Genomic DNA, 23178 nt, shown 5'->3' on the forward strand with positions numbered 1-23178 from the left:
CAAACCATGATCAATGATCCCCTCAAAGAAAAAGCTTTCGACAGTGTTTCGCAGGGTTCAAGCCAACAGTGTGGCTTGCTTGGCCAGGCTTGTTAATTCGTAGCTTACAATCTAGTGTGTTAGGTAAACCTAGCTGTGATTTATTTGATGTGTTGTGAACCAACCCAAATGTAGCTTATCCAGCAGGCCTCAGGGAAGCAAACATGCCATAAAGGGCCATGTGTAGGTGCTGGGGAAGGTCCTTTCACCTGCAGCCTTGAGCTTTGGGGGAGATTTACTATCCTCCACAGCTGGTGTGAAAAATGAATGGGCTAATGCCAAAGGAGAGAGAAAGTGCCATTCCCTGCTCTTCATTTCAGCTGTCACGGCATATATCAAGCCTTTGGCCATTCCCTGCCTTTGTCTCAGGGGATTTTCTTTTGTTCTTCGTGGCATTAGAAATAATGGGGGGGGGAGAGAAGAGGAGGGGTGAAATCTAATCTATACAGTCCTTTTGTTGCAGCTGATTCAGCAAGCTCAGATTCTAATTTTTAGAAAGAGACTTCCATTTGTGGGATATGTATAATCAAAGCACAACTGAGAAGCACAGCTACACAATCTGCTATTTGAAGCTCCTTTGTTTGAACCTTAAACATATTCCTCTCTCTTGCTTCCTCTGCAAAATATATGAATTGGTGAAGCGGTTGTTTTTATATCTGCAGCTGCTGGGATACAGCCTTGGGCTTTTGTGGGTGGGTATGTAGGTTTGAATATATTAGCAGTTTATAGTTCAGACAGGAAAGGTCTTTATTCTTTGTATAGGTGCATATGCAGCTATATTAAAACCCACTTCTTGTTTTCATGTGGGTGTTTTTGAATGCCCTTCCTGATGTTTACTAGTAGAAGGAATGATTGACACATATCCATATCTATTATCCTAGGCCAGGGGTCTGCAACCTTAAACACTCAAAGAGCCGTTTGGACCTGTTTCCCACAGAAAAGAAAACACCGGGAACCACAAAACCCTTCCCGTGCCTGACTATTACTTGAGCGGCCACAAAACCAGCATATGTAGTCAAATTAAACGTTCTGTTTTCTTCTGAAACTTTTCTTTTTTTGGATTTATCCATGGTTTGCCTACCAGGGGTTGAAAAACTCAATAAATCGCGTGCCGGGAAGTATCACACATTGTGAGTGATATTTTGAGTGACAGAGCCGCAGCAGAAGGGTGAAAGACCCACATGCGGCTGCAGGTTGCTGACCCCTGTCCTAGGCACATTTGTTTTAAGTAAAACAGTGTCTTACAGATGGAACTGAACTGAATTTTTTAAAAAAACTGTAACTGTCCTTTACTATAGACACGACTTTGTGTGTATACAAATAAACTTTGAAAGTAATTTCAGTGATTAAATCCCAAAAGTGCTTTTTCAAGAGGCAACAGAACTTCCTTGTTTTTCCTTGAAGATGGTTCGCTTCTCATCCAAGAAGCTTCTTCAGCTCTGACTGGATGATGGGGAATGGAAGGATTTATATTCCTTGCAGACAGCTGGACATTTGCATTCTTTTGGAAAGTCATTGAGGCCACTTGGAGGTTTATCTGTGTCCTCTGGATCACCCCAGTAATGCAAATGGAGCTTCTTGGCACTGCTGAAAGGATTGTGTTGTGGTGCTGTGCTTTCTGCAGGATGTTGCACTCTAAAAGAATGCAGATAACCACTGTCTGCAAGGAATATAAAGCCTTCCATTCCCAGTCAGAGCTGAAGAAGCTTCTTGGGTGAGAAGCAAAAGGTCTTCAACGAAAAACAAAGGAAGTCCAGTTGCCTCTTGAAAAAAGCACTTTTGGGACAATTATGACCTGGATGGCTGAGAATCAACATAAGACATTCAGTGTTTGAACCTTTGAACTTTTATCCTATCTCTATTCCCCACTGTGGAAGTTCATGGATTCTTACATGCCGTTCTTGTGTGCCTGCTTCTGAGATTGCGAGCGTGTTCATAGGCCGTGTGGATTTTACTTTCTTTGCCAAGTTTGAGCAAAGCATATTTAGGACATGCCAAGGGAGGCTTGCAAGAAGCTTCATTCTTAAAAACTCAGCTTCTGGTGATCCCCCCCCCACCTGCCCTGCATATCTCTCTCTCTCTCTCTCTCTCTCTCTCTCTCTCTCTCTCTCTCTCTCTCTCTCTCTCTCTCTCTCTCTCCCTCCCTCCCTCCCTCCCTCCCTCCCTCCCTCCCTCCCTCCCTCTCTCTCTCCCCCTCTTCCCTCTGTCTCTCCCCTCTCTCTGTCACTCACTCTGTGTCTGTCTTTTCCCCTCTGTCTGTCACTTTTGCTTCCCCCCTCTCCCTTCTGTCTCTTTTTTTCTGTCTCTCTCTCTCTCCATATCACTCGGTCTCTCTTTTTCTCCCCCCCTCCCTTGTCTGTCCCTCTCTCTCCCACCTCTCTCATCGTTTTCTCTGTCTCTTTCTCTACCCCCTGTCCCCTCTGTCTCTCTCTCTTTCCTCCTTTCTGTCACTCTCTTCACCCCTCTCCCTGTCCCTCCCCCTCTGCCCTCTCCCCTCTGTCTCTGTCTGTCTGTCTCCCTCTTTCCCCCTCTCCTTCCCTCTCTCCCCCCTCCCCCTCTCTCTGTCTCTCTCTTCACCCCTCTCTGTCCCTCCCCCTCTCCCCTCTGTCTCTCTCCCCCTCCCTCTCTTTCTGTCTCTCTCTTCACCCCTCTCCCTGTCCCTTCTCTTTCTCTCCCCTCTGCCTCTTTCTGTCCCTCTGTCTCTCTCTCTCCCCCCTCTCCCGTTTCTTTCTCTGTCACTCTTCCCTGTGTCTCTCCCCCTGTCTCTCTATCTCTCTGTCCCTCCCTCTCCTTCTCTCTCTGTCACTTTCTCCCCCTTCTCTTTCTCTGTTTCTCTCTCTCTCTGTGTCTCCCCCTCCCCCTCTGTCTCTCTCTCCCCCTCCCTCTCTCTTCACCCCTCTCCCTGTCCCTTCTCTTTCTCTCCCCTCTGCCTCTTTCTGTCTCTCTGTCTCTCTCTCCCCCTCTCCCCTCTGTTTCTTTCTCCGTCACTCTTCCCTGTGTCTCTCCCCCTCTGTTTCTCTATCTCTCTCTCTGTCCCTCCCTCCCTCCCTCCCTCCCTCTCCTTCTCTCTCTGTCACTTTCTCCCCCTTCTCTTTCTCTGTTTCTCTCTCTCTCTGTGTCTCCCTCTCCCCCTCCCTCTCTGTCATTCTCTCCCCCCTCCTCTCTCTCGCACCGCTGGGGGGGGGGAGGCTCTAACGCGGGCTCCCTCCCCTTTGAAAAAAAAACCCCCGCCCCTCCCTTCCTCTCCCTCCCCCCCTCCCCACTTCCGATCTCGCGACAGCTGGGACCGCGTTAAAATGGCTACAATGTAACCCTCTTTTTTTTTTTCCGCCTTTGATGCTGGTGGAGTCGCGGCTGATTCCTCCTTCCCCTCCCTCCCCGACCCCGGGATTTATTTATTTTTTTTAACCCTCCCCTCCCCTCCCCTTTCCCCCCCCCCAATCTCTAAGCCGCCTTTTTGGGAAAAGCAGCAACGTCTGAGCGAGCCCCGGCCAGCTCTCCCTTCCGACGGGAGCGATGGTAGGTGGGCTGGGTGGCGAAGCCGAAGGGGGGGTGTGAGTGTTTTTGTGGCTCTTTTAAAAAACATCGCAATCTCCCTCCTTGGGTCTAGCATCTCTCCCGTTTCATGCCCCTTGTGTGTGTGTGTGTGTGTGTGGGTTGGGTGTTGTTGTTGTTGGTTTGTTGTTGGTTTGTTGGAAATGCAAGCCACGCTTTCCACATTGTGCCCCGATCGTACCGAAAGGGTTTTTCGGTTTTTTTTTGCAGTTGTTGCGTTGGGGGGGGGGGAAATTTGCCTTAAAAGATCCCGGAAGAGGAGAGGGTCACGGCTGCTGCTTTGGAAAACTGGCTGGTTCTTTTCGGTCCGATTCGATGCAGATTGTTGGGTTTAGAGCAGTGTTTCTCAACCTTGGTAGCTTGAAGATGGGTTGGACTTCAACTCCCAGAATCCCCGAGCCAGCAGCGCTGGCTGGGGGATTCTGGGATTTGAAGTCCACCCATCTTCAAGCTTCCAAGGTTGAGAAACACTGGTTTAGAGGCTTTGCCGCCTCGGGGCAGGGCAGAAGAGAATAGAGACCTTCCCCTGAATTCAGACAGCAACAGTTTGAGGGTATTTACATTTGTATGGATATCCCAGATTAGAGCAGTGTTTTCTAACCTTGGTCCCTTTCAGATGCGTGGACTTCAACTCCCAGAATTCCCCAGCCAGCAACGCTGGCTGGGGAATTCTGGGAGTTGAAGTCCACGCATCTGAAAGGGACCAAGGTTAGGCAACATTGAGGCTAAATTCAACAGCGGTTGTCCTTTTCTAACAGGGCTAGTGTCTGAATGGGCCCTCTTATCTTACCAGGTGGTTCTCAGCTTTAAAAAATAAATAAATAATAACACCATGTGTTTGCACTGGTTGCTGGTGAAAAATTCGTACTTATTCCCAGTTTAATTTTTATGTGGGGAATCTGTTGAGACAATAGGGGATACACGCATCACAATTTGCAAAGCTTTGTCTATGGTCGATTAGATGTATAAGGAGTTAACAGGAAGATGTTAAAAAGAGGGGTTTTTTTTCCCCCCTTCAATCTTTTCCAAGTTGAATAAGTCAAGGAAACTGCTTGCAGACAGCTTTGTGGCTAGAACTGATTTGAATTATGGGAATAAATTGCTAGCCGCAGTGTTTCCTCCGTTCCTTTCTGTAGAAGAGTTAGCCTGGCTTGGAGTGCTACTCCTTTGAATCCAGAGGCCAATGGAAATATTAATTCACTTTTGCTAATTGTAAAGTTCTGGTCATCTGGTCATCATTTGCTGGGCCATTTTCCCTCCGTTACTGATGCTGGATTTTTTTTTAAATTTTTGACATTTTATTGACCCTAACTTGAGTTTTTTAATGTAAATTCCCTGGGAAATCACTATGGATAAATACGTGCAAGGTTATATTCTTGATTTATGGAATATAAGTTTGTCCAGTGGAGTGACCTCCATCTGTATTGATTAATCCCATTATGCTCTGCATCATTGGCCATGCTGCATTAGAGCTTATGGGAGTTGAAGTCCAGTGTATTTGGATGGCATCAGGTTGATGAAATCTAACCTACTTAACTTAAAACTGAATTGGAGAGTTCAGGCAACTTGGCAGGAAAATCTTTTTTTAGTTCCTATATTCACACCCAGAGAGGTGATATATATTTACCCAGACAAACACATACTTTTACCAGCCCTACTGCTCCAGATGCAGAGCTGTGTCATACAATAATGCAGCCGAGTACCAAAACATCATTATGCAGATACCAATAAGAGAACATATTCAGTTGCTTTATTGCTGACCTGGAAGATGCCATTGCCTGCTGGAGGAATTGCAAAGCAAGAAGCCAAGGGTGAAATAGCTGTTTTAGTCTATTAATTTGGAACTAAATAGAGATTACGCTTTTTGGGGGGAGGGGACTTTAAATATTAACCTACATAACCAGGTTATTATGTTGTCAAGTGTTTTTAAGCACTAAATGGCCATTTTGCTTATGTTGTCTATATTTAATCTCAAACTGAACCACCATTCTGTGGTCTTCACCATATTTTCTATACTCACACATGCATTATGTAATAATAGGGAAATAGATATTGGTCTGACTAAGTTTCTATTATACCACTGACTACAAGAAGTGATCTGTACGTTTAATCTTCTTTTAAAGATGTCTTTTTCAGTGTCTGCCAAGAAAAGAACTGTTATAGATAATAAATTTTAAAAGAAGGAGAAGGAGAGGAAAGAAGCCCTTATATTTTGATTTGTTCAAAGTATTGCAAGATTAGGAGCAGTTTCCAACTAGTAGCAGATTGATGTTTTAATTTCCATGCAACTAAAATGTCCTATTCAGGTTGGTGTAGTGGTTGAGGCATCAGACTAAACATTGGGAAACTCTGAGTTGCGCCTTAAGGCATAGAGCATTTGGGGGCAGGGGGTGGGGGGAGGACCTGGGCCAGTCACTCTCTTTCAACCCTAGAAAGAGAGCAGTGGTAAAGCACTTCTGAAAAACCTTGCAAAGGAGTTGCTAGTAGACAGTGTTAACTGGAAGACGCCAAATAAACGAATAGAAATTAATGTTGGGAAAGCAGGAAGAACAGAATGGCCGTAGGTTTTCTTCTTCTGCTGTAATCTTACAATATTGCCTTTTGTTAATCTAGCCATCTACGGGTTAAGGATCAGAGTTAATTCTAGTCCTAGTTTTGTTAAAGATATGGGGAGAGGGAAGGTGCAGTGTTTTGTTATTGGGCTTTGCTTTGTTTACATGGCTCCCTAGACGAGGAAGCACAGAGAGAGATGAAGGGGAATAACCCAGGCACACAATCTGAAAGAATCCTATGTTATTATTCGCTTGTCTCCCCGCCCGCACTTTAGATGAATTATTTATTTTCTTATTCATTGTAAACAGCATTTGTAATCCACCCACGCTAGTCCCAAAGGATTCTGGGCAATGTGCAACATTTTCAAAACTAAACTATAAACTCAAACCAAACCAAACTCAAAGTCTAAATTCAGTGGTGCCTTGGTACTCAACTGCTTTGAAACTCATTGAATTTGGCACACTTTAACGCAAAAAGTTTGTGTGGTACTCAAACACACCAGCTAGAACTTGTTTGTTATTTTCGACTGCCTTGCGACTCACTACATTATTCCTTATGGGAAGTATTTGTTCGGTACTCATCATTTTTTGGTACTCATCCCCAGGGTGGATTTGATTTGATCACTAGTAAAAAGGCTTGATTTAAATCAACTCGATTTAAATCATAATTTTTAAAGAGCAACTGTCATCTCTGCTACTCCTTTGACCCACTGTTGACTCACCGATAGTCCCAGTGTTGCAGAATATACAGCCTCGTGCTACAAAACTAAGCTCCATTTCATGCTGAATAAACTAAATTATTTATGTACCTTAAATAGAAAACTATCTTACGATAGATTTTTACCCCAAAAGTTTTTTATTAAAATAAATTCGATAAAAATAAAAAAAAATCTGATTTAAATCAAAAAAATCCGATTTAAATCAAAAAAATCTGATTTTTTTTTAAAAAAAAATCATTGATTTTTATCCACCCTGCTCATCCCTCCTCCTGGAACAAATTAACGATGAGTATGGAGGTACCACTGTAAAATAATAATGGTGGATGGAATTAGGATTTGTCTTTTCTTTCTGAACTTCATTACTTCAGAAGTTCAATTGCTGTGGTTAGGATGAGCGCTTGTTAAAAACTAGTTTGTTCTCCCCTTCTTCTTTTCTCCCTATAGCTAACATACAGTAGATCAAAGAATACCTCATTGTAGAGGTTTCATGAATTGATTTATGCCTTCGAGTCAGTCTTGATTCTTGATAGTCTGTATAAGTACCATATTTTTAGCAAGATTTTGGCAGAAAGATTGCTTCCTTCCTAGGGCTGAGAGAAAATGACTGGCCCAGGATCACCAAGCCAGCTTTGTGCCTTAATTGGGATTAGAAGCCACCCGGGTTTTAATCTAGACTGATGCCTTAACCCAGGGCATCACTCGAGGCTTGTGGGCCGCATCCAGCCCATGGGGTGCTTAGATCTGGCCCGCGGGGAGACAGCCAAGGACCAGCCTGCGGTGCCTCTGCCAGCAAAAACGTCCTAGGCTCAGTTTTCAGCCACGACTGCCTCCTGCAACCTCCGCCAGCGAAAATAGAGTTCGGGAGCAGCCCACCCCCACCCCCAAACTCCATTTTTGCTGGCAGAGTGCTCGGGCTACCACGCCCCCCCCCCCCCCCGACATGAGTGATGTCATGCTGGCTATGCCTACCCTGGGGACCCCCCCCCCAGTCCCCCCCTCCCCCTCAAGGTCAAACACAACCCTGATGTGGCCCTCAGTGAAACCGAGTTTGACACCCCTGCCTTAACCACTACCTCAAACTGGATTTCTTTTCTAATTTCTTCCTTGAAATTGCAGTATTTAATATTTTATGTGGGATGCAATTTGCAACTTGCAGGATACACTTTGTTTTAAAGAATAGGGAAGGGTCTTTTACAGCCCCCGGGCCACATCTGGCCCTTTGACTGTCCTTGTCCGCTCCACGTGAGGTAATTGGAAATTAGAAATCAAATGTAAATAGGTGTACACCATGTGTGCAATACAACTGTATTGCTTTTATTTTGAAGGCGCCTGCTCCCCCACCCCCCAGTTTAGGTATGTACATATGTGCGCACTTACGCACCTTCACAAGCCAAGGCTTTTCACAACCATGCCAGTCTCCCCTTGGGAAAATTAATTGCCCACCCCTGCTATAGACCAAAGGCAAGGAAGGAACTAGGCTTCATGGACTTTTGGCAAGCAAGTAGAAAAGAGCTTCAGCCTCAGGAGCCATATCTTTATATTATATGTATTTTATTTTCTGGCTGTTCACCACCCTGAGTCCTTCGGGAGTAGGGCGGTATATAAATTTAATAAATAAAATAAAATAAATAATAAAATAAATAATCAGTGGTGAAATCTAAAATTTGTTACTACCGGTTCTGTGGGCGTGGCTTGGTGGGGGGGGGTGTAATGTGACGGTGGGCATGGCCATTTTTTTTTTTTATTTTTAAAACCATTTTTTCTACAACCTCTTCGGCAAATAGGTTGTAAAAAAATGCTTTCAAAAGGCTCTGATGAACCCAGCTGAGTTGCCTGATCAGCAGAGGCTTTTTTTCTTTTAAAAGCCTCTGCCGATCAGGCAACTCGGCTTGGATCCTCAGTGGCTTTTAAAAGCATTTTTTCAACAACCTCTGAAGAGGTTGTAGAAAAAATGCTTTTAAAAGCCTTTGACGATCCTAGCTGAACCGCGCGATCATCAGAGGCTTTTTTTTTTACTTTTAAAAGCATTTTTTTTTGGCCGAAGAGGTTGTAGAAAAAATGTTTTTAAAAATTAAAAAAAAAAGCCTCTGATATTTGTGCGGCTCAGCTGGGCAATGGGTGTGGGGGGGGCAGAGATTTTTGCTACCGGTTCTCCAAACCACCCTCCTCCATTGCTACCAGATCGGGTGATCCGGTCCGAACCGGGAGCATTTCACCCGTGCTTTATATTGTTTTGGATGAAGATTTTCAGAAGCAGGGCAGGGTACTGCCTGTAAGAAAGAGTTATAGTAGTCAGTCCCAGTTCATGGTGTTCCTCAAAACGGACGGTTTGACTTTTCTCTATCTTTGCATAGGGATGGTGTCCATCACCCATCACCCCCAAGTAGGTTATGAGTCATGGGGATGGAATGTAAATCTGGAAGAAATCAGTCCAAAGGAACATACTCCAAACACAACAAGAAGAGGCCTTAACCCAATAGTAGCCAACACCAGAAGATCTCGAGTATGTAATGCAGAGCCACCATCCGTCCACTCAGGAAAATGCAAAATAGAATATTGGTGAATTCGCTTGAATTAGGGAGGCCTTATTAGAGGACCGTTTCTTCCATCAATGGGTTCAGAAAACCTATGTCAGTCACTCTTTTTCCACCTGTCTGCTTACAGTCATGTATTTATCGGAAGGCGAGAATAGAAATGGTACCCAAATGAATAGCGCATTGTCTTTCCCTCCCGTTCCTTGCAGCCAGCCAGTCAATTGATGGATACTCTACTTTGCCCTTGTGAACTTTTTAATTTATAACCCCCCCCCCCCCCAACCAACACCCAACCATCTGCCTCCTTCCTTGTAGATTAGACTTTGCTCTGAGATTTGTGATATAATTGAAACCTTACCAATTAATGAAAGGCCCAAACAAGGGACACTCTGCTGCAATATTTATTTATTTTACTATTAGAATGATTTAAAACATTTTGTTTTTTTTTTCTGTAGTCTGCAGAAGATCTTGCAAAGCTCCTCCTTCGGCTTTAACCTTTGGTGTAATAAACTTTACAAACCACGCTGCACGTATTTAGATGTGCCTTGCCGTGGACTGTAAAATAATAATAATAAAAAGTAAATGGAAACTGTTCTTGCTTGAAGCTATAGCCCTTTTCTTTTTCTTTCGTTTTTGAGCTTCGGGAAAGCATCTGGAGGAGCAATGCTGGAAATGGGACTTGGGTCTAGAGAGGGGATTATGGATCTAATAGGGCACCCAATTTCTTCTTAAGATATACACCTCTGTGTATGTGTGTGTGTGTGTTTTATAGCCTTAGCTCTGAAATGTACTCAGTAACTTTGAAGTGACAATAATAACAGTCCCAAAGGATCTTGTGGCACCTGTCAAGTTAATTGGGTGGGTATTACTATTAACATTTGTAAATATATTTATTTATTTATTTTATTTATTATTGCGATTTATATGCTGCCTTTCTCCCTAGGGACTCAAGGCGGCTTACAAATTTATATTTGTATTTATATAATATACATGGCATAAATTTGCGTTATTTATTATCCAAGTGCTTTTCCTGAGGATCTTACCATCTAACATTTGATCTGGGAGATCAAGAGAGGAAGTTGAAAAAGAATAGTAAATTAGGAAGCAGCCCGACAATTGTTTCATTGTCCGTGTCAAGATTTATCTGTCAGCTGAGTTCTTTTAGAGTGCAGGAGCCAAAAGCCTTGAATAAAACATATTTTTTGGTTATACAGTACAGCTGTATAATTTACAATCATAAATCTCTTTTTGCTCATTTCTGCCCATTCTCTTTCTTTTGCACTCAAACAGCTATTAAATTAACATAATAAAAATAAAAGATAAATTTGAAGGAATGATTTCACAGGAGAAAGGCAGCCTCACACACATATTCTAGGAGATATTTGCATATGCAGGTAGTCTTTGATTTACGACCATAACTGAGCCCACAATTATGGTCATGTCATGCAAGTCATTAAGTAGGTTGTCACATGACTGTGCCTGATTTTAGGGCCCTTTTTTTGCAGTGAGTGTTTTTTGCTGGAAACTGGAATTAAGTGCTTGTTTTGGGGAGGGGAGGGAATGTCATAAAACATGGTCACATGACTTTGGGACACTACAGGTGACCATAAATGCAGGCTGGGTTGCTGAATGCCGAAAATGCGGTCATGTGACCAGGAGGAGAGGCAGAAGTTGGATCTTCCAAGTCTGGGTCATAAGTATTGTTTTTGGGTCTGTCATAACTTTGAATGGTTGACCAAGTAGTTGGTCATTAGGCGAGGACCACCTATTTTCTGGGAAGCAGCAAGAGATAATATATCTGGAAGTAGAGTTATTTGTGATAGTGTGGGTGATGCGGCCAGAGGAACAAAGGTTATAGGACAGGAACAGTACGGAAGGATTGGAGAGAAAATAGAATAGAATAGAGCTGGAAGGGGCCTTGGAGGTCTTCTAGTCCAGCCCCCTGCTCAAGCAGGAGAACCTCTACTATTTCAGATAAGTGACTGTCTAGTCCAGGGGTCTGCAACCTTACACTCAAAGAGCCATTTGGACCCATTTCCCACAGAAAAGAAAACACCGGGAGCCACAAAACCCTTCCCGTGCCTGACTGTTTCTTGAGCAGCCACAAAACTAGCATACGTAGTTGAATTAAACTACATAGAAGTTTCAGAAGAAAACTTCTGTTTTCTTCTGAAACTTTTATTTTCTTGGATTTATCCATAGTTGGCCTACCTGGGGTTGAAAAGCTCAAGAAATTGCATGCCGGTGGGTGTCACACATTGGCGATTGTGACGCATATTTTGAATGACAGGGAGCCGCAGCAGAGGGGTGAAAGAGCCACATGCGGCTCCAGAAGTTGCTGACCCCTGGTCTAATTTCTTCTTAAAAACCTCCAGTGTTGAAGCACCCACAACTTCTGGAGGCAAGCGGTTCCACTGGTTAATTGTCCTCACTGTTAGGAAGTTTCTCCTTAATTCCAGGTTGCTTCTCTCTTTGGTTAGCTTCCAACCACTGTTTCTTGTCCTGCCACATTGGTGCTTTGTAGAATAATTTGCCAACCCTCCCCTTCTTTGTGGCAGCCCCTCAAATACTGGAACACTGCTATCCTGTCGCCCCTAATTATTCTTTTCTTTAGACTAGCCAAACCCAAATCCTGCAGCCGTTCTTCATACGTTTTAGAAGAAGCATGACTTTGCCATCAGAACGGAAGGGTGGAAGTGGAGAACCAAAGGAAGTTGAAGTAGTTGCAGTGAGAGATCAGTGCACAAACCAGAGATTTGGCCAAGCAGGTCACAACCAGGTTCTTTAGCAACATGTTCTTCAATTCTCTTCTTCCAGTGGGGAAACTGAGGCTGAAAGACAAGAGCTTTTCTCTAACGTTCTTTGCTGACAGGTTTTCATCTCCTCCTCTCTTGCTAGGAGAAGCCACCTTCAATGCTGCCTGCCCTAACCGCTGTTCCCCTGCCCCACCATGAGCTCAGAGCTTCACCCCCTCACATCCAAAGCTCGGCTGAGAAGGAGGAAGTGCCATCGGTGACATCTCTCACATCTTCATCGGAGGGTAAATACAGTTGGAGAGGGAAGGAAAGAGACAAAGGGCTGAACTGAGCTGCTACTATAAGAGAATATGGTGGGTTCAAAGCCTTAGCTGGCGATTGCGGTTTGTAAAACCTGGCTAGTTTTTAAGATACTGCAACCCCCTCGCTTAAAATGCCCTCCTCTTATCCCATTTTGCTTTTCTTGATTCCCAGGTTCTAACAATCCAGGGCTTTTGGGCAGCCAGACACAGCCAGCATGGAGTGGGGGTAGCAGTACTCGAAACCAGGATCTGCAGCTCCCAAAGCGCAGACCTACCGCAGGTACATTTGAGGCTGCGTTTCTGTTATCGCCTCTCAGTCATTTTCACTCTCTCTCGTTTTGGTAGAGAAACATTAAAAGGGTGAGGATTCATGACTCCCGATGACACGAATGGCAGCCTCCAGAGAGGTCTGCCTTTGTTTACTTGTGAAATTGTTTCCTTAACTTAACATTATGTGAGCCACGGTAGCACAGTAGTACTATAAGAACCTGTAGTACAGTGGACTAAGCACTGTTATTAACATCTGCTGCTTGCAATTACTGCAAGTTCAAATCTCACCAGGCTCAAGGTTGACTCAGCCTTCCATCCTTTCAAAGGTAGGTGAAATGAGGACCCAGATTGTGGGGGCAATAAGCTGACTTTGTATAAATATACAAAAGTATGAAGGCTATTGCTTAACGCATTGTAAGCCGCCCTGACTCTCCGGAGAATGGCGGCATATAAATTAAAGAAAAACAAAAACAAAAAACAGTGGTTAGAGTGCAGTACTGCAGGCTACTTCTGCTGCCTGCCGGCTGCCTGCAATTTGACAGTTCAAATCTCACCAGGCTCAAGGTTGACTCAGCCTTCTATCCGTCCGAGGTGGGTAAAATGAGGACCCAAATTGTTGGGGGCAATTTGCTGACTCTGTAAACTGCTTAGAGAGGGCTGTAAAGCACTGTGAAGCGGTATATAAGTCTAAGTGCTATTGCTATTATTTCTTCTCCTGCGTGTGTTGAAAAGTTCTCAGGAAGTCATGTCTTCTTGCGTCCTTGCAGCCCTGCTGGAGAATTTGTGTACATCATATTTGGCAGTTTTTCTCACCAATAAGCCAAGCTTATCTTTATAGTACTCTGTCTGTCTATCGTCTATCATCTGTCAATCATCTATTTTATTTAGAAAATGTATATGGCTGCCTCACTCACTCATAATGACTCTGGGCAGCTTAAGAAGTAGAACCCCACCCCCCTGGCAAAAGCAATTAAACCAACCACTTGTTGCGGGGGCTCCATATTACCCTGAGGTCCCCAGGTCCTTTGGCAAAGTCATGTCTTCGGGACCTTTTAAAAGAGTGTGAAAGTGGGGGGGGGCAGTCTTTTTCCACAGAGATGATGTTCCACAGAGAGCGAGCTGTCACAGAAAAGGCCCTTCTTGGTCCCACCAGATGGAGGGGACCCATAACATACCCTGCCTCTCTGCTCTGGTGGGTCAGGTAGACATAACTGGGAAAAGACGGTCCTTCAAATAACCTGTTGACTCCAGGCCATGTAGGGCTTCAATGGCGACAACTAGCACCTTGAATTGGACCCGGAAGCAAATTATAAACTATACTTTCACATCCTGGGTTGGTATTTTAAGAACTCCAGGCAAGTTAATTTGCAAAATACTTCACGATTTTTAACTTGAAGAGAAGCCACTTTTGTTCGTATATTAAAGAAGGGCAAAATTGAGGCTGGGAAAACTGCTGTCTGGACCCTCAGGCCAGTTCGCATCTGTGATACCGGTTAGAAACACGAGCCCAGGATCAGCTCAACTCCAAGTCCACCCATGGCTCCCTTAATCAGCAGGCATTATGGAGGCTCCTACAGAGTTCCTAGGGAAAGCATTCCTCCTCCTGTTCTTTCTGCCTATTCCAGGGAAACGTTACCAGTGTTCAGGGGACGGCTGCCGGCTGGCCTGCCGCAGCATGAAGGAGCTTCTTGACCACATGCAGGTCCACTATCGGCCCACGGAGTCCCTTGAGGGTAAGGCTGACTTTTCAAACTTGTCGTTGGGGGTCGGGTGGGTAGTACAGGAGAAGAGGAAGAGTAGGGGGAGACCATGAAAAATTGTGCTTCCTTCTTCCCTTTGTTCTTGAATTTTGCAGGATAGGAGCCTAAAGGGTTGCCCTTTCATTCTTTTATATCAGTCTTATTTGTGTGTAACTAAGCCAGGGGTGCAGAAGCCTTCACTGTGGTTTTTCTCTTGTGGAGAAAATGGAAGTATCCTCCTTCTCTGTTCTTCCCAGCAAAGGAGGGAAGACGGCTGTGGAGGAAGGCAAAGGGGGTGTGGGATTTGTCTGCTTCATTTATGCCCCCTAAATGTGTGATGTGTAGAATTTCATCAACTCCTTTGACCGGCAGTTTTCCCTCCGTTCTGTTGCACATTTCATTACCCTGTTAACTCTGATTTTTGTAACTGAAATTGTTTAGAACTCAGATGTCTGCATGCAAAGCCTGAGCTTTGCTGCTGAGTGAAACTTATTATATTAAACATGGCCACCGAGACATCTTTGCACAACTTCTTAATGACAGCTATCGTTTGTGTAAAGCTATAGCTTTACAAAGGGCATCTGTTAAAAAATGCAGCATTCACAGGTATTCTGTTTTCAAAAGTAGCCAGTCAGATACTTTTTGGGGGTGTTCAAGAGTGCCACGAAAATTCTATACTATTGCATATCCCCCCCATATCCATGCTATGATTGAATAGAGCCTTGATATAATCAACAGGGTTCATAAGGCAATATCTGTCCTCCAATTCTACCTGAAAGACAGCCCATCCTTCAACTTATGATAAAATGTTCCATAACACATTTATTTATAAAGTCACATGAGGAATGACTTCAATGGAGAAATCCACCATGTTTTTAAAAATAGCCACCATCTACTTCTGGTGACCATATGTCTATGTCCTTGTCGCCCTTGTGGCAAAACTTTTTTTCTGAGATTTCCTGATGGCCTTCTATTAAGAATTAATTAAGCCTGATCCTGTGTACTGTTGAAAATCAGCCAACATCAGTCAGGTGCTGCCATCTTCTGGATCATCGTATTTATAAGCTGTTTGAAATTCTCCTTCTGCAAACTAAGGTCTGGACAAGAAATTTGAGACTTGGGGGAATAAAATTGGGAGATAGGAAGAAGAGTCCCAGTCTAGGCGAGGGTTTAATAAGTGACATCTGAGTTCAAAAAAGGGGTGATATTTGAGGGGCTGCCACAACGAAGAGGGGGTCAACCTATTTTCCAAAGCACCTGAAGGCAAGACAAGAAACAATGGATGGAAAGTAATCAAGGAGAGAAACAACCTGGAATTGAGGAGAAACTTCCTAACAGTGAGGACAGTTAACCAGTGGAACAGAAGTTGCCTTCAGAAGTTGTGGGTGCTTCATCACTGGAGGTCTTTAAGAAAAGACTGGACAGCCACTTGTCTCAAATTGTATAGGGTCTCTTGCTTGAGCAGGGGATGGACTAGAAGACCTCCAAGGTCCCTTCTAGCTCTGTTCTGGTTGACTGAGAAAGTGTCTCAGAAGGGATCCTCCCTAGTTTTTGAGAGACTAAAAGTAAGGAAGGAGAGGGGTACTTTTAGACTTGCAAGATTTTGTTCCTGTAACTTTTATCATAAAGGTAAGCGTTGGTATTTGTGGCTGTTGATTCTTGCCTAGGCTACCTCAAAAGGCTGATTGGACTGGAAGAAATAAGTCTCTAATTAAAGCCCTGGCTGTTCACTCAAGTCTTTGCAAGCGTGATTGAAGCTCCCTTTTCTTCTTCTTTGTTTCCATTTGGAAACCATGTTTGCTGGGTTTTTTGTTTTATTTTGTTTTCTTGTTTTAAACGGGTCTTTCTTTTACATTTTGTAAATTATCCAGAGCTGTTTGGAATCAGATGGTAAAAATATTTAATAAATTGAAGAGCCTTGGTGGCGCAATAATAATTGAAGAGCCTAAAGTGCTGTTAAGTAGCACTTAGCTGCCAGCTGCCTACAATTACTGCAAGTTCAAATCTCACCAGGCTCAAGGTTGACTCAGCCTTCCATCCTTTCGAGGTAGGTAAAATGAGGACCCGGACTGTGGGGGCAATAAGCTGACTTTGTATAAAAAAGAACACCGCTTTGGGGGGGGGGGGCAAAGCCCTACTAAGCAGGTATATACAAAAGTATGAAGGCTGTTGCTTAACGCATTGTAAGCCGCCCTGAGTCTCCAGAGAAGGGCGGCATATAAATCGAACCAATAAATAAATAAATGTGGAGTCTTTGGTGCTTTCTGAACTTGGTTGTTTGCTTGCAGACGTTTCATTATCCAATTAGGTAACATCCTCAGTGCCATGCAGGGAAAATTTAGTTTGTCTAAATAGGGGAAAAAAAACCCCACCCTCCCTTGTACTGATGATTTTACCCGGCTGGATAATGAAACGGCTGCAAGCAAACAACCAAGCTCAGAAAGCGCAGAGGATTCTATAGTTCAACCTGAGCTACACCTGCAGAGAACTCTCTTTTATTGGAACATTTAATAAGTCAATGAATAAAGCTGCAGATGCACTGAACTGCTGGGTTTCTCTTAGGAAAGACATTCCGCTGTTCCACTCAGGCTTGCTTGGAATCGTTCCCCAACATGCAAGCCCTGATGGGTCACATGAAGGTGCATTACAAGCCCAACCGCTACTTCAAGTAAGACCCTCCTTCGTTTTATCGTCGTTAAACATGTATGTTTCTTTTAACAAATTCTCTGGAAAGGGATGGAGCGAAGTGTCAGAATGAAATAGGTCTCTCTCCAATTAGCTCTTCTCTTTCTCATGTCTTTGAATCCCCCAGTGAAATACAGTATAAAACTTGGCAACTGAATCTGGGGCAGTTCACTGTCGGCTTAATCTGCATTTTAGGAATTTTGTTAGGATAAACATCTATGCGACTCTGAGGGGGATTCAAAAGACGAGTCTAACAGAGAGCAAGTCTACTTGGGAACTCCAATCAATACGTTTTTCTAATCTCTGCAACTTTAAGGTGTGTGGACTTCACCTCCCAAAATTCCCCAACCAGCATGCTGGTCAGGGAATTCTGGGAGTTGAAGTCCACACATCCTGAAATTTCAGAGGTTGAAAAAACGCTGAACTGAAAGAACTCTTTTTGTCCTTACAACCAGCATAGACTAGATCACCCTCCCCAAATAGTCCCCTTCAATAAGGCATAAAGGTCAGTCCCGATTCTACCCACCCTGGCTTTCTGTTTGTGAATCAAAGCAAACATCCTCCCATGAATATTTGCAGGTTAGAGGCTCCCAAAGTGGTTGGGCAAAGAGAAACCTGCCTTAAAGGGGAAAAGAAGGAATTGGGCCAGATGAAGTCTAAGGCAGAATATAAGGTCCACAGAGCCCACATAGATTTTTTTTTTCTTTTAATGACTCCTGTAATTCCTTGCATCAGTGTGGAATTAGGGGGTGGGGGGGAAAAGAGACTGAATGGAGCTCAAGCGTTTACTGTCTCGATGCCCTTCCTGTCGCCTACAGGGAGTTCATTGTGCCCAGAGAGTGAAATAGCTGCCACTACTTAGGATCGAACTCACAGGCTCCCGATTGTGAGGCAAGACCTCTATCTGTAGGCCACCGTGCCACTCCAGTCCACATAGAAAATAAGGAGTAGAAATTATCTTGGAGATCACCTAGGCTGGGGAATTCTGGGAGTTGAAGTCCACAGATCTTAAAAGTTGCTAAGGTTGAGAATCTAGGCCAGCATCCCTGTCAGATTGCCATCGAGGAGCTTTTGAATTTATTGAGATACATCCATCACTGCCTTTGTACCAGCTGTAGATTCTATGCTTATATGCTGGTCTCCCACAATGTACCAAGCATTTGGTTTACAAACAGTAGTGAATGGGTTTGCATCCTGGTTGAGGAAGTTGTGCAAATCCAGCCTATAATTGGCTAATAGCCTGGAACTAGCTGAAGCAGACCTAAACTCTTCAGTGAATCTAAACAAGTTTACCAATTATTTCAGGTACGTTGTTCTTTGTTTCTAATAGGCCTCAAAATAATACAAACAGATTTAGTGATAATTCATAGCTTCGGATAAAGCATATAAGAGCTACTTTAGGTTTACGAGACTATTATGGTTTCGGTGAAAAGATCTTCTTTTCAGATCTCTGTTCTCCTCTCACTTATGTCCACCATTTTTCAAACCCCCTCCCCGTTTTTGCTTATGCCCAGGACAGCACTGTTTCTGAGTGCCAATTTGGTCTAGTGGTTCCGGTATTAGCTAGAAAGCAGGAGAGGAGGAGTTCAAGTCCCGCCTTAGCCATGAAGGCCACCTGGGTGACTTTGGCTCACTTTCTCTTAGCCCAACCCACCTCATGGGATTGTTGTGGGGAAAGTAAGAGGAGGAAAATAGGTTGGATATATCCACCATCTTGAGTGATTAGTAAAAATTATAAAGGTGGAATAGAAATAAAGTGATTCCCCAGTTCCCACCAAAATTTGTCAAAATTTGACAGTCCTCGTTTTCTGGATATCTCATCATCTTCAGAAAGCAAACATGGGCCTGGCGCTCAGCAGGGAATGAGAATGCCATAGTTTTTTTTTTTTTTTTTTTTTTTTATTGCAAAAGTTTTACAATTACATTTTCACCCCCTTTTTCACCCCCCACCTCCCGCCCCAAACTTCCCATCCTCCCTAACCCTCCCTAACCCTCCCCCCCCCCAGACTTCCCTATTACTTACTCATAACTAATGACACTAATATATAAGCCTGAACCCGTCCCTCCCCCTATAAAATTTTTCCTCTTTATCCCTTTGCATTAAAATATTTCTAATACATTATTTTCAAATAAAAGCTATTTGATACTTTCTAGTTTGATATTTGTTCTGAACATATTCTATCCACCTTTTCCATTCCCATTCATAAGTCTCTTGTGAACAATCTTTTAAATACGCTGAAATCTTCGCCATCTCTGCAAAACTGGCCATCTTCACAGTCCATTCCTCGATAGTAGGCAAAGCTTCATTCTTCCAGTATTTACCTATCAACAGTCTTGCTGCTGAGAATGCCATAGTTGATAAGCCTGTTGGAACCTCAGCGCTGAATGCTTTGTTTAGGCTCTTCTGTTTTCATTCCCTCCAGATGTGAGAACTGCATGTCACGTTTCCGAACACATCGCTCCCTCTTCAAGCACTTGCACAGCTGTTCCGATGCCAACACCAACACCGCCACTTCCCCAGCCCTAATTTCAGAGAAACCCATCTTTCCACCTAGCTCTGGCCTGGAAAAAGAGCCACCAGGGAAATTGCTGGAGGAGCTTCCAAAACTCCAGAGCGTCATACAGCACTTCAAGAAAGAAGCTCTTCTCCCTGGCACAATGGACACTCCTCTGGCCACTCACTCGCTTCCGGCGGGACTTCCTGGCCCCTTAGAATCTGGGCCATTGCCAACGTCTCCTACGTATCCTCTGCTGGAGCAATCCCTGTTTGGGCCACCCTCCCTGGCAAAATTCTCTGGGCCACCGCACCCTTCAGTTTCAGGGCCCTTCTTGCCCTATATGCACTCCACGTCCTATGCTTTACCTCAAGCTGCAGTGCAGAACCGCCTCAGGCCTTTCTTGCCAGCAGGCCAAGGCCTCCCTGTTTCCAATGCTGTATGGAAGAAAAGCCAAGGTGAGCAGCTGTCATGTTCCATTTTTCAATATAATCTGTGATTCCGCCGTTCCTGCTCTAAATTTACTCTGCATAAGGCTGGTGTCAACCCCTTTCGGAGTTGCGCATTAATGTCCAGCATTTTGCTATGTTAAATGGGGGTGGGAGAAGAGATGCCACTGTTAAGTCATAGCTACTTGAGACCATATTTAAATCATGAATTTAACATGGACGAATACGGGTGTAGGCCTGAACCTTGTAGCATTTCCTTTTATATCTCTCATCTGAATAGAAACAATCGATGAATAATTTTAGAAGCCAGTATGTATTCCATTTAATTGTCACACTAATCAGGGCCTCAATTACCCAATTTAGAATATAATGGAATATTCTGTCAAATGTAGCACTGAAATCAATATTTTACTAAATTCCCATAATTTAGGAGCCTGAGTGGCGTAGGAGGCTAATGCCTCCTACTAAGGCAGCATTTAACATCCAGCTGCCTGCAATTACTGCGAGTTCAATTCTCACCAGGCTCAAGGTCGACTCAGCCTTCCATCCTTTCTAAGGTGGGTAAAATGAGGACCCGGTTTGTGGGGGCAATAAGCTGACTTTGTATATAAATATATAAAAGTATGAAGGCTATTGCTTAACGCATTGTAAGCCGCCCTGAGTCTCCGGAGAAGGGCGGCATATAAAAATAAATAAAAATAAAAGTAAAAAAAAATTACTAAAGAAAATTATTTTTTTACACATCCATGTTGGTCTAACAGTCTCTATGTTGTTTCAAAAGTACTTCCAGATCGTTTTATGATCTGCTGTAGAATCTTCCCAGCTATCAGGATCTGTAATTTTCTGAATTTTCTTCTTGTTTTGAAAGTACCTTTGTTTTCCTCTTATCCTCTATAAGTTCTTTACAATATCTCAAAAGAGATAACACATGCAAAATTCATCTAAGCCATCAGAGAGTTCCTTTAGTCATCTTTTCACAAGAGTAGTTAGATCTACAATTGTTTGGGAATCAGGAAACTGACCAGTTGACTGGATTTGCAGCTTCTTCTTTCCATTGCAGGACACTCCTCCAACAGCCGCATTGTATGGGAACACACCCGAGGTCGCTATAATTGCTTACAGTGCCCCTATTCCACAGCCTCTCGGGAGGAGATGACCCAGCATATTGAAGACCACCGCAAAAATCCCTCTCCAACCAGTCGCTTGGATGGGGAAATGGGTGAGTGCTAACAGCCATGGGGAATCTTGGTAATGAAATTTTGGAAAGAGGAAGAAAAACTTAATCTGAGAGTCCTCTTTTTCCTTCTTGTTATGGAAGGACTAATTCTAGGTCTTAAATTGTATTCCCCTCATTAATGCAACAGTTCCTCAATTTGATTTATGGATAGAGGAAGGAGTTTAAAAATCCTTAAAATAATACTGGGGTCGTCTCTCAGTTTTGACTGAGATGCAAATGTATCAAATATTACAAGTATGTACGTAATAATTTCTCCAACTATTTTAATGGCTTCCATTTTGTAAAAGGCTTTCCTGAGACCTTCAAAATGACTAAACTTACCGTATTTTCTGGAGTATAAGACACCTTTTCCCCCCAAAAAAGAGGGTGAAAATCTGGGTGAGTTTTATACTCTGAATGTAGCCCCACCCTCCCTCTGAAACGGAGGTTTCAGAGGCTGAAAAAAGCCTCTGAAATGGAACTTCAGAAAAAAAGCCTCTGAAATGAAGCTTCAGAAAAAAAGCCTCTGAAACGGAACTTCAGAAAAAAAGCCTCCCAAACAGGTTTCAGGGGCAGAAAAAAAAGCAAGGCACAGAGCTCACAACCAACGAATCTGTTGCTAAAATTAATCTCTGGGAACAGCCGATTGGGGATATTCCGGGAGGCCGATCCACCCGCCAATCAGCTTTTTTGTTATTTTCCTACCCAAAAACTAAGGTGCGTCTTATACTCTGGTGTGCCTTATAGTCCGAAAAATTATTTTAAATCCGTGAGAGGTGGGGAGAGGGGGCTGTTACCTGACATTTTAACCCAACGGTTCTACCTTAATCCTGAAAGAAATACACCCTCCTTTGTGACTCAGAATTTTCCCCTCCATTTTGATTCTTTGTAGTTCAACTATATTACTTTAAACTGACTTTTTTTGTCTTGTTTTTTTTTTTCTTTCCTAGACTTTGGTGTTCCTCTTCCCGCATTCCACCCGAAGTTGACACCAGAAGTGGAGAATTCCTTCTTTTCCCCGCTGTGAAGTTTCCACTGGGCTGATTAAGCTGACTTTATTATTTCCCCCCTGAAAAACAGCATCTGCGTGGAGATATTTTATTTTTATTTTTTATGTGTGCATTCCCCCCCCCCAAAAAAGGAGGCATCTGGGGACAACCATGTGTCAAATTTAGGCCAGAATTCATCTGCATTCTAGCTTGTCCAGAATGAGCAAGAGCACGGATGCATTCGGCATACTCCTGTTTGTTTCTAGTTATTCCCTTTGGCAGAAAAAGCCAAACGTCTTTAGCCCCCAGTCTATGTTTTGTTGAGCATTTCATCTGAATCTAGTCCTTGGTTTATTTCTCAAAATAACAAGCTTCTGATATAACCCACTGTCCCATTCTTGGATTAAATCAGGTCTGTCAGGTGAAGAATGTCAGGGATTCTGACTCCACCATTCACTTTTCCATTCTTTATAAACCGGGTTGGAAAAACTTGGTCTTATATGTGCTCAGTTCCCCTCCCACCTACTTCCTCCCCGTGCCTCCTTTCAATTCAAACAAACTTGTTGACAACTGAGTACCAATTAAAAGAAAAGGGAGTGGAAATTGATTACCATTTAAAAGGGAGTCGATTAATTTAATCAACTTTCCTTGCATTTCCTTACTTTTTTTTTTCCTATTTAAAATCTACCTTTCTCCTGCTTTTAATGTAAAAAAAAATGTTTCTTTACTCTGTACAGTCATAACTAGTTATGCTCAGGTTTGTTAAGTGGGCTATTGCTGCTTTTGAAAAAAAATAAATTGTAATTGTACAGAAAGGCATGTCTTATGTCTGTAGCGTTTAGGAGAGAATGTCTCATTTTTAGAAGAAAGACAGGAAA

The 23178-nt window shown here is 43.4% G+C and overlaps 1 protein-coding gene across 3 annotated transcripts; it reads left to right on the forward strand.

Moving 5' to 3' along the window:
* Positions 1-3251: 3251 nt before the first annotated feature.
* ZNF414 (zinc finger protein 414) lies at positions 3252-23115 on the forward strand. Of its 3 annotated transcripts, XM_070931745.1 has the most exons (8): positions 3255-3558; positions 12298-12439; positions 12630-12737; positions 14353-14460; positions 17029-17134; positions 19575-20104; positions 21156-21314; positions 22262-23115. In XM_070931745.1, exons 1-8 carry the CDS (start codon positions 3556-3558, stop codon positions 22336-22338), a joined length of 1233 nt encoding a protein of 410 aa, XP_070787846.1. In that variant the 5' UTR covers positions 3255-3555; the 3' UTR covers positions 22339-23115. The 3 variants fall into 3 exon arrangements, with proteins under 3 accessions (XP_070787848.1, XP_070787846.1, XP_070787847.1); XM_070931747.1 differs by lacking the exon at positions 22262-23115 and having other exon boundaries at positions 3252-3558; positions 21137-21303; XM_070931746.1 differs by lacking the exon at positions 12630-12737.
* The last annotated feature ends 63 nt before the right edge of the window (positions 23116-23178 follow it).

Source organism: Pituophis catenifer, unplaced genomic scaffold (genome assembly GCF_029215685.1).
Source record: "Pituophis catenifer annectens isolate HBS135680 unplaced genomic scaffold, rPitCat1.0.hap2 SCAF_1, whole genome shotgun sequence".
In the NCBI taxonomy this organism is placed as follows: domain Eukaryota; kingdom Metazoa; phylum Chordata; class Lepidosauria; order Squamata; family Colubridae; genus Pituophis; species Pituophis catenifer.

Coding starts and splice junctions, on each gene's coding strand:
- ZNF414 (XM_070931745.1), top strand. Junction 12,738..14,352: donor AAAGCGCAGACCTACCGCAG/GTACATTTGAGG, acceptor TGCCTATTCCAG/GGAAACGTTACCAGTGTTCA. Junction 17,135..19,574: donor AAGCCCAACCGCTACTTCAA/GTAAGACCCTCC, acceptor CATTCCCTCCAG/ATGTGAGAACTGCATGTCAC.